The 16,312-nt window shown below is 35.7% G+C and overlaps 1 protein-coding gene across 3 annotated transcripts in view; it reads left to right on the forward strand.

The window, feature by feature from the left end:
• The window catches only part of GRIK2 (glutamate ionotropic receptor kainate type subunit 2), a gene marked incomplete at both ends in the record, with an annotated part of 630,446 nt that overhangs the window by 422,873 nt on the left and 191,261 nt on the right, over positions 1-16,312 (forward strand). For all 3 annotated transcript variants that reach the window (XM_079716371.1, XM_079716372.1, XM_079716373.1), the window contains one exon: positions 2,500-2,613. In XM_079716371.1, coding sequence (XP_079572497.1) covers positions 2,500-2,613 — 114 coding nt within the window. The remainder of the gene's footprint in view (positions 1-2,499; positions 2,614-16,312) is intronic.

A 16,312-nucleotide genomic window follows, 5' to 3' on the forward strand; every position in this document is an offset into this window, starting at 1 on the left:
CAATCTGCGGATATCTTGTTTAGCCAACAGAGTAGATTTTTTTTTTTTTAATGATTTTGAATTTGAAACAGTTTAAGCAGGTCAGCAGGCATTCTAGGTTTGACATCCCCTCTGTCCTCCACCCAGGTCCCCAGCAGGGCCTCTTCTAACTCTGGTGATACCTTGCGGGGAACTTGAAAAAAGTACCTGCTCTGGGAACATGAAGCCCAAGGCACACAGCAGAGCGGGCTGGGATTGTGGCTCCTCTTGCTATTCTGCCTTGGGATTTTTGTGAGATTTAAAAACTTCACTCCCTAGCCTGGAAATTCTTACTACTGGCTTATGCCCTTTTACGTCACACATTGATGCTACCCGTCCGGCCCTTGAAAACCTTCCATTATTGACCCTAAATTATAATTAGTCTCTGTCTTTATGACATCATGGTAGTCACAGTCTAAAGTAATTTAAAAGATCAGTAGGTAATTTACTTTGGAAAGAATGCTGAATCAAGATTTTTTTTCTTTTTTTCCCCTTACTGTATTATTTGACTTTTTTCTTTACTGACACAAACATTAGGAATATATAGTTTTTAACGGTAAGAGGAAAATTAAGTAAATATGAGAAAATATCACTAAAAACATTTATATTGAATTCCTAATATAGTCAAACAAGTTCTTGAAAAAAAACACTGAGATTTACTTTTATGTACAACTATTAGAATGACATATCTATTCTTATGAAGAACAGAAGTTATTAACATTTCTACTTTTGTGCTTCTCCAATTAAACGGAGATAGATATCTTAAAAAGTGACTAAGAAAGCTATGCAAATGAAGAGATCAAAAAGAGTATGTTTGATAAAATATAAAGAAAATAAAAAGATCATAACATTTAATTTGGATTTATGCTGATGAGACCCTTGTTAGCATATTTAGGTAGACCAGAGTAAATGTTACCTGCTAAATCAATGTCACGTTAAAGATAATTTAATTTACAAACGGTTCCCAACTTATGATTTTTCAGCTTTACAATGGTGATGGTACAAAAATGATACATATTCAGTAGAGACTGTATTTTGAATTTTGAATTCTGATCTTTTTTTCTTAGCAAGTGATATGTTGTACGATAATTTCTTGTGATGCTGGCAGTTCAGTGTGCCCCAACTCCCAGTCAACCACTCCATCACCAGGGTAAACAACTAATACACTTACAACCATCCTGTTGTACATATAACCAGTGTGTTTTTCATTATAGTTCAGTATAGTATTCTATAAGTTACATGAGATAGTCAACATTTTATTATAAAATAGGCTTTGTGTTAGATGATTTTGACTACAACTGTAGACTAATGTAAGTGTTTTGAGCACGTTTAAAGTAGGCTGGGCTAATCTATGATGTTTGGTAGGTTGGTGTACTAAATGCATTTCTGATTTAACAATGTTTTCAACTTATGATGGGTTCATCCATAAGTTGAGGAAGATCTATATGTACAAAACTTTATTTTAAAAAGAAATTGATAATTTATAGCTTCATTTGAGGAAAACAAGTTGGGTAATTGGCTAGGGGCATACATAAGACAGATTTCACTACTGATGACTCCCAGGTTTGAGAGGGTGAGGAAAAGTAATGCTGACTAAGAAATACTGACTCTGTGTCTCCTTTTGCTTCTGTTTTCCTTTAGTGGTCACCATTGTTACATGACATGCAATGGTGCAGGTGCATGTATGTAAACCACCCAATTTATGTATTTAGTAGCATCTTATGCTTATATGTATCTCTCCAGAGGTAGCTCTGTGTCATCCTATAGACTGTGTTCAGTGAGTGTAAAGTGTCTGAACACAGAGAGTTTATGGCCTAATCTATCAGAGGGTATTAGTTAAATTAAAATACATATTGAATAGAATACAAGTGGAAGTATTAGAATGGGTTATCCAGATGAGATTATGCTGTAATCTCCTTTCCTTGCAGTATCTTAAAGCTGCAAACGTATATTTTTAAATGCTCTGCAGGTAATTTGGGGTATGATTTTGCCCTACTGGGGGTTTTGTGAATACGAATTAATGCCTCTTTTAAGCCTGCTTTTACCTATTAATTTACCCTGGATCCCCAGGTTTTGCTCTGTCTTTTAGCTTTGTCCATATAATATGGCATGTTATCATTGTAATGAGGGGATAAGACAGATCCATTACTGTCAAAAATATGTGCTATTAATGAGTTTCCAGCCAGCTATCAAGGTATCATCAGCAGTAGTTTATCTTGGTGAATGAAAGTCTGAATGGAAAATTAAGCTCCCACACTGACTGTAGAAGTGCAATGGATCATTTTGTTCTTTAATGTCACACTTCACTGGACACACTTCACAAAGCAGTGAATCATGCTTAAAACAAGCAGCCTTTACTTCAACAACAGCAGATAATGCAGCAGATGTGAATAATAAGTGTTAGCAGTCTTAACTTTCTCTGCAGTGCTCTCTCCCAGGTGCCTGATGGACGATTTACAAAGTACATATGCTATTTTATAGATTGGAACTTGGGATCCAGCCAGTGGCCTGAATATGACAGAAAGTCAAAAGGGAAAGCCAGCCAACATCACAGATTCCTTATCCAATCGTTCTTTGATCGTTACCACCATTTTGGTAAGTGTTTTTCCATTCTTTTTAGATAAATGTAGGTAAACATGGAAATAGATAGAAAAGGACATTATAATTGGAGTAGTAATGAACAGAATATAAGATATTTTACAGTTATTTAACAATTACTGTATAACAGATGAGTCAATGTTAATTTAGTTACAGTTTTATTTTGTTAGCTTTTAATGATTTAAATTATATTAAAGTTTGGGCTGCTTATGTTGATTAATAATACAGCTTCATATATTACTGGAAATCTTTATGTTTCTACAAAATTAGTTGCTATTGAAAAATTGTCAATGTTAAGATTTGAAAAGTACACGGACATACAGCTGTATAAATATAGTTATGTGAGGAGCTGCATGTGAACTTTGCTTCTGCTTTCATCTCCTGCAGATATAGCTCAGAGGGCATACCATTTATTTCACAGGACTTTTTCTATTATAATTATATTTTAACCTTGATTTCAATTTAATTGTTTTCATCATGGCAAATTCACTTTTACTTTACTAATCTCCCTAATGAAATCAAATGACAAGTGCTGTTTTAAGCCAGAAATATTGTCATCACCAATAGAATTAAATTAATACTGATAAGCTGGATATTTTTACCCCTCTTATAATTATATATTTTAATTAGATCACACAGTAATGTTTACGTATGCCTACCATGCTATTTGCAAATGAGAATCTTAATTTTAGGATAAGCAAGGGGCTGATGATTTAGTGAGTACTTTTACCTACAGAATAAATTTATCAATACTAGTTCTTATGATTCCCCAGGTAATCAATAGGAATGTAAGATTATAGTCCAGAACAAACCTCCACACAATTTTAGCATTTATATAATTTCTAAATTTGATTTATGGTGGCAAATCAAGCCAGGAAGAATTCATAATCTTGCCCTTATAGTAACAACAAAGGATGTCAGATCTCTAGGCATGTCAAAACAAAACAGCTGGGGCTTCACTGGTGGCGCAGTGGTTGAGAGTCCGCCTGCCAATGCAGGGGACACGGGTTCGTGCCCCGGTCCAGGAAGATCCCACATGCCGGGGAGCAGCTGGGCCCGTGAGCCATGGCCGCTGAGCCTGCGTGTCCAGAGCCTGTGTTCCGGATTGGGAGAGGCCAAAACAGTGAGAGGCCCGCGTACCGCAAAAAAAAAAAAAAAAAAAAAAAAAAAAACGGCTTGTGTTAAAGACTCTTGATAATGAAACAAAACTCGTAATCATGAAATGACAGTGATGGAAGTTCATAAGGATTTTTAATTACTCCCTTGCTAAGAACCTCAGTAAATACTTGCTCCATCATATCCAAACTTTGCTGGTCCCTTTAACTTAATTTTATATCTCCTTCTCTTTTCAAAGATAACTCCCAAACCCACCAATCCACCAGCCCTGGTCCTCAGATGGAATGTCCTCACAGGGCACTAGTATATCCTTTATCTGCCAGTATATCCTTGATCTCATAACCTGCTGCTGGGACAATTACAGTAACTATGTAACTATCCCTCCTGCTGACAACCTTCTCCCATTGCAATGCACTTCACTCTCCACTGTGAAGATCTAACTCTGTCATTTCCTGCTTCTCTGCTTACAAGTCTTTAGTGAATCCATATTGACCATTAAAAAGGCCCCCAAAGACTTCCCTGGTGGTGCAGTGGTTGAGAGTCCGCCTGCCGATGCAGGGGACACGGGTTCATGCCCCTGTCGGGGAAGATCCTACATGCCGCGGAGCAGCTAGGCCCGTGAGCCATGGCCGCTGAGCCTGCACGTCCGGAGCCTGTGCTCCACAACGGGAGAGGCCACAACAGTGAGAGGCCCGCGTACGGCAAAAAAAAAAAAAAAAAGACCCCCAAGTTTTGACCCTGACATTCAAAGCTTTCTACAGTCTTGTCTTCTCCCACCTTTCTATTGTCATTTCCCATTATTCCCTTCAGGAATCCTGCATTTTAACTGAACTGGGGTAATCAGTTAGCCTATTACTGTGATTATGTTAGCCCCGTTCCCTTTGTTTGCAATATGGTTCTCTCCATTTCTGAAATATAGAACTTATCAGTAGTTTATATTATTTAGAATGAATACTATATTATTCTTAAATTATTTCATGTGTGCAATATTTCTCCAAACATCACCGACCATTCCTTGGAGAATTAGGATCTGACTAAGCCTCCTGTTTTTACACCACATGTCCCTCTACAATGCTTACAGAGTAAAGAGTGCTGGGCAAGGGACATCTGTCATCTTCAGCAACCAGCCCCATTCTCCTTTCTATGTTCTTCCTGATCCAGCCAAACTCTCAAATGCATCACTTATTTTATGGCTCCAAATCTTTGCTCACTTCTTTATGATCCCCTGTGAAAATATTTTCATCCTTCCAGACCCATCTCAGATGACATGCTCTCTGTGCAACTCTTTGATCTTTTCATTTAGTTGCGTATGTTCGGGGCGGGCAGAGGAGTGTACACTTCATGTATCATAATACTCTATCATAGCACTTACCATGCATTTTTTTAATTTTAGAAATTTTTTATATATCTGGGTCTCTATTTGGCATGGATCTGTACAAGGCCAATAATCAAATTTTACACTTTTTAGATCTCTTAGTGTCAGAGAAGAGTGATTTGGGCATAGGAGGCACTCAGTAAATATTTGTCAAATTAAATAAAATAAACAATATTTAATTAAGCAGAAAATTAGGGGGATAAGCAACTTTTAAATGGCTGTATTTAAATATTTTTCAAGTGTGCAGGTTATTGCAAACTTCTTGTCCAGACAAAGCAGGTGATTAAGACTACCCATACAGTTTCTCAGTATTGCTTAATTACTCAGTTATTTAATAAAAAGTATCCAAATATTTTTCTCAATAATAAACAATTTTATATCTATTCATAAACAAGTGGTATTTAATCTTAGCTTCATATCAGAGCCAGGCATAAAGCTTTTAAAAAATTATTGCTACCTTTAACTGTAGGACATATTCATTTTTTTAAGTTCCACAGATAATTCTGACCTATAATGATGATTGAGAACTATTCCTCAGATCATTGCTCCATATAACCAAGATGTAAGATCAACTCTGGAACATACTCTAAGCTTACATTTTAATGAACAGGTTACTTATATTTTAGACTATGTCACTGTATTAGTTTCAAAGAGGTTGTGATTTTTGTTAAAAAGAAAGGTACGTTATTTGTTTTTATATCACTTAGTTGAAAAACTTCTTTTTCTGAATACTCTGATCACAGAGTATCCACAATCAGGAAAAGATTTGAAGAGATTATTTACATTATTTATATAAGCCAGCTTGATATAATTTATTGATACTTAATTTATATTTTATAAGGAAGTATGATCATTTGATTTCTTTTATGATTATTTTGTCCTTTTCTCTCTTGGAAAATCTCAGAGGAGATTCTGGCTATGTTATGAATAATGATATCTCCACAGAGAGAAGTTCCCTTAATGCTTCTTGTTTGACATTTTTATTATGTGTCTTAAAAAAAGCCAGTGAGGTTTTCTAGAATTTGGCATTATCAGTATGCTTATAATCAGCTCCATTTCTCTTGAATTGTATTTATTTATTTTTTTAATTCATTCTTTTTGTATTTAACAAATATGTACTTAGTGTTAATGATATATCAGGCTTTGTGATAACTACTATATTTGATGGAGAAAATAGACATGGTCTCTGCCTTTATGGAGCTTAGAAAATGGTAGGATTCATAAGGAGAACCCCCCCCACACACACACACACGTACCACACACCACACCTTGTGATTAAGATATAAGAGAAAGATAAAGTGTGTGATGCCTTTTACAGAATGATCCAGAGTTACACCAGGGATCAGGAGTGGAAGGATGGGCCAGGTTAGGTCTCAATGCCGAAGGATAGAGAGTTGAAGTTTGAGAAGAAATTATCAAGGTAAAGAGAGGGGGAAGGAATATTCTCAGCAGAGAGAACAGCATATGCAAGGACCCTAAAGCAGGAAAGATCTTGAAAAATTTGCAAAATTGAAAGGAGACCATGATAACTGAGGCTGCTGCTTTTATGTGCTTCTCAGCTTCATTAAATAAGGTTATATGAATATGGTTCATTAAAAAAAATAATACACATTTTTGGTATGTCTGCTATGTGCTAGACATTGTTCAAAGCACTACTCATAGATTTACTCATTTAATTGTCATAATAACCTTTTGAGGTAGATACCATTATCCATACTCTTTTACAGGTGGGAAAGCTGGTATTCAGATTGCCTAAGTAACCTGCTCATGGTCACAGAGCTAGAAAGTAGAGAAGTGGGCTTTCAGCTAATCTGTGTGTCCAACTTGAGCAACCAATACTGTAAAATGAAGTCTCTATTGGCCCAGGATGGAAAAGTCTAACAACTATAGTTTATGACCAGAATAGCATCTTGCACAGGCTCCGGACGCACAGGCTCAGTGGCCATGGCTCACGGGCCCAGCTGCTCCGCGGCACGTGGGATCCCCCTGGACTGGGGCACGAACCCGTGTCCCCTGCATCGGCAGGCGGACTCTCAACCACTGCGCCACCAGGGAAACCCCTAGAATAGCATCTTGATTGAGAATTGTTCACCTAAAGCTGTGCTTCTCATCCAGAAATCCCACATATTGCTAGAGCACTGTGATGCCATTACAGGTGTGTCCCCAGACATCTAGACATTTCCTCAGGGGCCAAGATTTAGGCTACTCTTGCTTGGATGCCTCGGGCCTCTTGTTTCTCCCCTCTCCTAATTTAGCACTCAGTTTTCTTTCAGCTTCTTTAAACCATAATCTCAGATTTTTCTGGGCCATCAAAAGAGTAATGGGGCTTATCTCACTTTTTCTCTTTAGAATTGAGATTAAGCATCTTGTTTACTAATGTTTTTTGCTCCTCTTCAACAATATAACCCACGCCCAATACACTGTATGGGTGTAGTATGTATCAGTAGTCATGTCATGGAATGAGTTCATTTTAGAAAGCTCTGAACAATTTTTTAAATATTTATTTTTTTAGTTTTGACTTAAATGATGTCATACAATTTGGAAATTATGTAGCCTCACCTGCAGGTCTAGACCTAAAACTCCAGCCTGCTCATGCCCTCTCTTTCATATTCCTCATATTACCACCCTGGCTTTCGAATTTCAGATTCAGTGGTTAAAATTCCCTTGCTTGTTGTGTTTATCATTATTATTGGAGTTACAGATATCAACCTTAGAACCGTGTTTTCATATATGATGATTTCGTTTATTGTATAACAATTGTTAAAATATAAATTCCTAATCACCAAAAATAATAACAAAAATACTCTTTCTGAATGAGACATAGAGAGCTTTTGAGAACAATGTGTGCTCTATTTTCAGTTTATTAGCCTCATCCTGTTGTCCTTACTACTATGGATACACTAGCTAGGGGCAGTATCAGGTGGCTGAATATTTATTTAAGTTCCTAGAAGGAATGCCTGTTTTCCCTCTGTGCTCTTGGTTTTCAATAGATTTTTTTCAGGCCTGTCTAAATACGTTGAGTGCTCCCCACTCTGCGGCTCCTGTATAATAATTGATTTTTGTCCATCAAAAGATTGCTAGCACTAAATGCCACTGTACATGTTCTTTCCCTTAACGACTAGTAGCACTTTAGCGTGCAAATGACTATAAATTTGGTGACTTTTTCAGAAAATTCACTTACTCTTAAGGAGGTTCTTTCCTCCCGGTTGCTCAATGAATTGAACAAATGCGCTTGCATCTGCAACTTAGTCTTACTTTTTATTTTCTTAGCGCTTCCTGGAAGGTTGTGTATTTCAGTACTCAGTTTACTTGCTTAGGCTTGTTAAGCTTTATTGTTGCAGCCCACAGATACAGGAGGCTTATCTGGGAGCAAACTCCCAAGGACAGTGGAAGGAATTACAGTACAAAAGAGAGAAGTGACCGAATCATCCCCTAAATGGTTCTGCAACTTCTTCCATAATATCAACAAAAGCAGATTTCTAGGCCTTCAAATCTGTCCCTGCAATAGGGTTTTCCCTCTGATTCTTCTCTTTACATTGTCACAGAGCGACTGTCAAGCACGTAGTTCTTAGAGAGTTACTAGCATTCGGGCTTGGAAACCCAAATAATGCAGCTTCACAAAGAAAAAAGGTTTTTCATTCTTATCGATCTCTATACAATTTCTAAGCAATTTTAAACATGTGTTGTGGAGCTAATAATAGCAAAATAATTTAAGGAAGATACAGTAGGTATATGTGTATAAGTAGTACCTATACATGTACTACTCATATATGTTAATGTGAAGTGGGTGCCTCATTCAAACTCAGGCTGCTTGTACCCTGTCCCTGCAACCAGCTCATTCAAAGGCAACCAAACCTTTTCTCACCATATTTTTTCCTCCTGTTTCAGGGATCACGCTTGCCCTGCATTTCTTCTTTACATTCTTGTTCTAATAGCTTGATGTGTTTTATTTCAAATAAATTCTCATATTCTCCTAGACCTCCAGATTAGCTAGATCAACTTAAAACTATTGGTGGTGTTATCATAGAGAAAGAAAGCTGTTTGTTTTAATGTGAAATTAGGCATAATTTTTTAAACCTTAGGGTCCCAATCTTTAGAGGCTCTGTAAGTGACCAGAACCTCATTTTTTACCACATAATCACACACACACACACACACACCTGCTTCCTTCCTCCTTCTTTATTAAATCTAATTTTAAAATGCTACCATAATAAAGACCCTTAAGTATTTTCATTTTGTTGTTATATTCTTTTTCATTGCCAACACTATTGTCAATACCATAATTTTTTGAAGATTATTTTATTATTAGCAATATATTTTAAGTTCTAGAAGAATGATTGGAGAATTATGAATTTTTGGTTCAGCTTAACCACAGCAAACTACATGGAAATGAGATAATTTTGCTTTAGCTTTCTCATTTTCAAAGATGTAATCACAATAGTACAGTGTAAAATTGTGTAATCTAAATTTTAACTATGCCCTTGATCTGAGACTCAGGTGTAAATTTGCAGCTGCTCATAGGACATATATCTACCTGCATGTTGAGGATCAAACTCAACATGATTCAAACCTCCTTCTACAATTCTGACCTTAAAATATCTGTTTCTCCTATATTTCTAAGCTCTGTTTATGGTTCCAGTGCTTTTCTATTCACTCAAGCCAGAGTGGATACCCCAGTCTCTTTAAATTTCATATTCATAATTCAGATACCAAAAAGAAAGAAAGGATGGATTGTTCTAAGAGAGTTTAACAAAGAAGTGAGTCAAGTAACATTTTGAACAGGGAGGTATGGTTTGTTCTTGGGTACTACTGAATGGAGGCTTTACAGAGTCTGATTTAAGAGACGTTGTACCCAGAGGCAAGAGGAAAGAGATGGCAACATTGAACAATCGTGTATGAGATTTCTTGGGAATGGATTACATGTGGGGCAAAAACAACTGAGAAAGGTGGACGAGGACTTCAAGGTTAAAAGCCTAAGAGGCAGGGCATTAGCGTTGCCACAGAGCATGATAAAGATGTTGGGAGGGGCGATAATGAGTTCTGTTCAGTCGTATCTGAATGGAGATGTTGGCAATAATTTTGTGTAGTCAACTCTTGATTATCCATGTAAGGGGATAATAAATTAGATTCAGAAATGAAATGCAGTTTGGAGATTAGCTAATAGGTGCAGTCTCTCTTCCCATCAAACCTTTTACTGGAAAAGCAGTGAAATGGCACATTTGATTGATTGGAGGTTCAGCTTTTATTTTTTTCCCTCTTTCTTCTTTCACTTGGGAATTAAGCTAATGAAATATTTAATGGCCAAAATACAAATACCAGAAGAAAGACAGTAACAACCAATATCTCCAATCTAAACTGATAATTCAGTCAAGTGGAGGAATTAAATAGCATACCAGTTTTTACTAAAATATGAATGATAATCATTAAGCCAAACTGTCCTTTAAACCCTTATGGTTCTGACATCAGCAAGTATCTTTCCTGAAATGTTGGTGAACAAGCACAACTAGCAGAATTCTATCCCTTTTTTCTTGAAAGCGAATTTCAACCTATTACACGGTCATTATTTCTATAGGATTCACTACAATTTCAGGTGATTAAATACTACATTTCGGGGAGAAAGACATTCTTCTCAGCTACCCAAATCCCAGCAGATTTTCTATAGGTATAGAGTGAAAACAAAAACTCTTCTTAGAATGATAATTATGGCCAATAAAGACTTAGATTTTTTTGTACATTATGTACATTCTCTGAAGTTATTCTTCTGAAAGAAGGTAAACACAGTTTGCAGCAGCTAAGTAGTGTATTAAAGGGATGTACATGTGTGTGTGATATGTGAGAATCAGGCATTAAAAAGGATGCCTTTGCTTAGTAGACTTGCAAAACAAAAGAAAGTAATTTTTGTAGATTTCCTCAGAATGCCCTTGAATTTTGAAAAAAGCTAAAAGTATCAATAAATAATAAACATAATTTATTACAAATTATTAAGGTAAAATATTCTCCCTTAATAGGCATGCTCTGTACACCTGCTACACTATTTTGTTGTTTCTTTAAAACACAAGCCACAGATTATTATAGTTATTCATTTTCTATCCAGACTGTTCATGTGAAAGTGCCTTTTTAATGTCTTGAGATGTCAAAATGAGGTTTGTTTTCTAGGCAAGAGAACAATATATGAGCTCACATGGAGACTCTTGTCAGTACTTTTTGATCCTAACAAACCAGTCATCTTTAGTATTGCCTCTTGTTAAAAACATTAAGTTGTTCTGATGGTAGCTGCTAGGTTTTTCACTTTGCCCTCCTGGTATCCTCACTTCCAATTGTGATAACCTGTAGTGCACCATAGGCTTCTGACTTGAATGTTAATTCGGGATGGCAGAGTTCAGACTCCAAGAGCCATGATGATTAGAAGGAAATTTAAAGACCAGGGCTCAGACAATGGAAAGATTTCTCAGCTCCACAGCAGTAAAAGCATAGCAGTTGGAATGGCAGAGGCTGAAAAAAGAAATGAATAATACTGTCCTGTCTATAGAGTAATAACATTCAACTGTGTTATTATTATTTATGCTTATCTATTGCTTATTGTTCTTATTGGTCATTTCCTGACAAATTCATGTTCCAAATGAATGGAACATTTTTTTTTGGCCTGTGCCGTTAGGTTTCTATGTATTTTTCCAACTACATTTAGGGTATTCTGAATCATTAAAATGTAATGAAATAGTAGTAGTTAAGTTTATTGTTAACTAATTCCCTTAAATATATGATCCCTTTCCATTTTTAAGATCAAGGTTTACTACATACATTCATGACATTTCCTTAAGTGAGCTAAAAAAAAAAATAACAAGATTATTTTAGAATCACTAAGATGTACTTTAGACCAGTGGTGATATTATTAAAAGTGAAATTGTCTACAGGCCTTGGGTAATATAAGAAGTTATAAAACCAAGTAGTCAATAAACTTTACAAATGTTAATGATACTGGATTCTCATTAAATCTCATCAGATTTAAAAATAGCATTTTAGGGCTTCCCTGGTGGCGCAGTGGTTGAGAGTCCGCCTGCCGATACAGGGGACATGGGTTCGTGCCCCGGTCCGGGAGGATCCCACATGCCGCGGAGCGGCTGGGCCCGTGAGCCATGGCCGCAGAGCCTGTGCTCCACAATGGGAGAGGCCACAACAGTGAGAGGCCCGCGTACCGCAAAAAAAAAAAAAAAAAAGTAGCATTTTAAATTAATACACGCACCTTAAAATGAATCATTTATGTATAATGTAGCAATCTTCTGAATTTATTTTGAAAGAATTTATAAAACATAATCAACTAAATTAGCACTTAAATACATATTTTGTATAAAACTGATAGATATAAAATTCTTTTCTGTTTTAATCATCTTCCAATTATGAGATTCACAATTTCTTTCATACTTATTAACCAAAAGTCAGCTAATTAAGAATTAAGCTCTAAAAAAACAAAAATAAACAAACGGGACCTAATGAAACTTACAAGCTTTTGCACAGCAAAGGAAACCATAAACAAGATGAAAAGACAACCCTCAGAATGGGAGAAAATATTTGCAAATGAAGCCACTGACAAAGGATTAATCTCCAAAACTTACAAGCAGTTCATGCAGCTCAATATCAAAAAAACAAACAACCCAATCCAAAAATGGGCAGAAGACCTAAATAGACATTTCTCCAAAGAAGATATACAGATTGCCAACACACACATGAAAGGATGCTCAACATCACTAATCATTAGAGAAATGCAAATCCAAACTACAATGAGGTATCACCTCACACCAGTCAGAATGGCCATCATCAAAAAATCTACAAACAGTAAATGGTGGAGAGGGTGTGGAGAAAAGGGAACCCTCTGGCACTGTTGGTGGGAATGGAAATTGATACAGCCACTATGGAGAACAGTATAGAGGTTCCTTAAAAAACTAAAAATAGAACTACCATACGACCCAGCAATCCCACTACTGGGCATATACCCTGAGAAAACCATAATTCAAAACCATAATTCAAAAAGAGTCATGTACCACAATGTTCCTTGCGGCTCTATTTTCCATAGCCAGGACATGGAAGCAACCTAAGTGTCCATTGACAGATGAATGGATAAAGAAGATGTGGCACATATATGCAATGGAATATTAGTTATAAAAAGAAATGAAACTGAGTTATTTGTAGTGAGGTGGATGGACCTAGAGACTGTCATACAGAGTGAAGTAAGTCAGAAAGAGAAAAACAAATACTGTATGCTAACACATATATATGTAATCTAAAAAAAAATGTTTCTGATGAACCTAGGGGCAGGACAGGAATAAAGACACAGATGTAGAGAATGGACTTGAGGACATGGGGAGGGGGAGGGGTATGCTGGGACGAAGTGAGAGAGTAACATAGACATATATACACTACCAAATGTAAAATAGATAGCTAGTGGGAAGCAGCCGCATAGCACAGGGAGATCAGCTCGGTGCTTTGTGACCACCTAGAGGGGTGGGATAGGGAGGGTGGGAGGGAGGGAGACGCAAGAGGGAAGAGATATGGGAACATATGTATATGTATAAATTCACTTTGTTATAAAGCAGAAACTAACACACCATTGTAAAGCAATTATACTCCAATAAAGATGTTAAAAAAAGAATTAAAATGAAAAACAAAAAGAATTAAGCTCTAAAAATCTCTATTATTTTTCACCAACATAATGTTTCCATGAAATTTTCTTAAATAATAAACAATAAGATATATTTTTGAAGCAATTTAGGATAAACATAAGAACAACCAACCATATTCAGAGGGAAAAAATGCAAACTGTTTAAAAGTTAGGACATGAGAATATTGGTTCATTCTGCTTGGAGGTGTTTGACCAAGGCTTGACTCCTCAGTTGGCAGATGGTCTGGAGCCCCTATACCAGCTGTGAAGCAGGCGACGAGGGCTGAACTGTTACTTCAGAAAAGCTACTTATGATGTTCCCAAGTCAGATCTAAAGAAAAACAGAAGCTGAAGGAACAAAACATAAAAGTCCCCTTCATTAAGAGCCTCGTTTTCCGTTTGAACTTGCACTCTAGTTTTCATCTTTAATCTGCTCTTTCAGTACTGGTGCTCATTTTAATTTATTCTGGTATTGGCTGTACAGTGCTACCAATTAGAATTGTCTGCAAATCTGTAATCAAAGTATTCACTAGATGTCCATAATAGGAGTTATCCTCATTAATACTGTAAAAGATATGCGCCTTCTTAACTTTCCAATAAAATTCTCAATGAAGATTCAGGAAAAAAACAATGCAAATACAATGAAAACAGTGATAGTATAAGCTAAAGTTCAAAGAAGACCATATACCATAATTTCAGTAGAATATCTGTCAAATAGAGCTTCTGAGGACAGATTGCTGATTATCTATTTTTTTTTAACATCTTTATTGGAGTATCTGATTATCTTTTAATTAATATTAGTGGGCCCTACTTGTGAGTTCAGACAAAGCGATTTTATGTTTTTTATAATATAAATATAGGAAAATAATTTATTTTTGAATGTTTCCCTTGAGTCACTTTATAGAAATATTTCTATATTTAAGAGATTTACAAGGAATTGTCTTTGATAGTTTAGATATTTAATCATGCTTCTTATGCAGAGCTATAATTTCGTCTCTGTCTTTACTAATTTTAATTGCTTTTATCTGTTTTATTTTTATTTGTATTTGGTGAGAACTTCACTCTCTGAGCCTGTTTTCCTTGTTTTGATAGTATTTTCTTTATTAACTACAATAATAGATGTATTCTCAAGAAGACTTTTTATTCCTAGTTTTCCAATTAATTATTTTTCAAGATTGGGCACTAATTATTATTGAATACGTTGGTCATCTATGGGGATTATTATTAATTTCTCCAGTTGTATTTATATTTCTGATGAATGTGTTAATTTCTAAATATTAAAAATAGTTGCATTCCAGAGATAAACTATTATTATGGTTGAAAAATATTTCAATGGACTGCTATGCTCTGTTTGCTATATTGTTTTTAGGTATATTTGATAGTGACTGCTCCTTAATTTCAGTATTTCACCATTTTGTTAGCTTTTTATGTCAGTGTTATGCTAACTTCATTTAAAAAGAAGGGAACTGGTTCCACAGCATTTGCTATGCTCTAAAGCAGTCTATGTATCAATAGGTTATTTGTTTTATATTAGGGCAAAAATAAAAACTCCACAGCATTTAGATTTTTTTCTGGGAAGATTTATTTAATAACTGATACAATTTCTTTTATGGTTACTGACCTATTCATTTTATTACTTCTTTTTGAGTCAATTTTAAATGGTGCATTGATGCATAACAAGGTATTTTCTTCTTTCCTATTTTCTACTTCACCTCTTTTTCTTCTATTTCCTTATTATTTTTCTCCTGCTTTCCTTGTGTTTTGGGTTATCCGTCTTCCAGCTTCTTTTTACCTAAGTGCTCTATTTATTTTGTTTTAAATAATTTAATGATAAATTTATATAAGGCTGAGTTTTTCTCTGAAAAGTGCTTTGAAGATACTTTTAAAATAAAAAATACGTAGTACAGCTTAATGGTTATTAGCAGAGTGCTTTGGAGTTATGCAGAACCTTTATCTCTCAAATGACATCAAGCTTTGAAATTCAGATAACAGTGGACTGTTTTGGGAGGTCTGTGGCTTTCCATCTGGATGGTCTAATAAATACTTAAATCTATGTATCTATTCTCTGTGTTGCATAATTTCTGAAAGGAATCCTACAGCCCATAGTTCAGGTGACATCATCCTGGCTGCTAGCATTCTCAATGAAGAAGGAAAAACAGCCTGGAGAACTTAATTTTGACTGATACAAACTGTAATTTAGTTTTTTAGATTTTAGCATGGTGAATCCAGGGCCACGTCGATTCAATTTCTCCTTAACTTTTCTGCCAGGGTCAGGGCAAGGGAGCTGGGTAGTTTACCAGAAATGTGTTGGAGAGTCTACCTAGTTTCTGGTTGGTACAGAGTATGGACCTCTGAGAAAGAAATTCTGATGGGGAAAAGAACAAAACATTTTTTCAGCTACCTTTAGGAGACCAAGGCTTTTTGGTTTCCTGTGGCCTTACATTTAGTGTCAATTCTTTCAAAAAGATAGTGAAGTTTCCTCATCAATTGCCTTATAACTGTATATTTTCAGGAACTAAAAAAAAAAAAAAAAAAAAAAAAAGAAAAGGTCA

Source organism: Hyperoodon ampullatus (genome assembly GCF_949752795.1).
Source record: "Hyperoodon ampullatus genome assembly, chromosome: 12".
Taxonomy (NCBI): Eukaryota; Metazoa; Chordata; class Mammalia; order Artiodactyla; family Ziphiidae; genus Hyperoodon; species Hyperoodon ampullatus.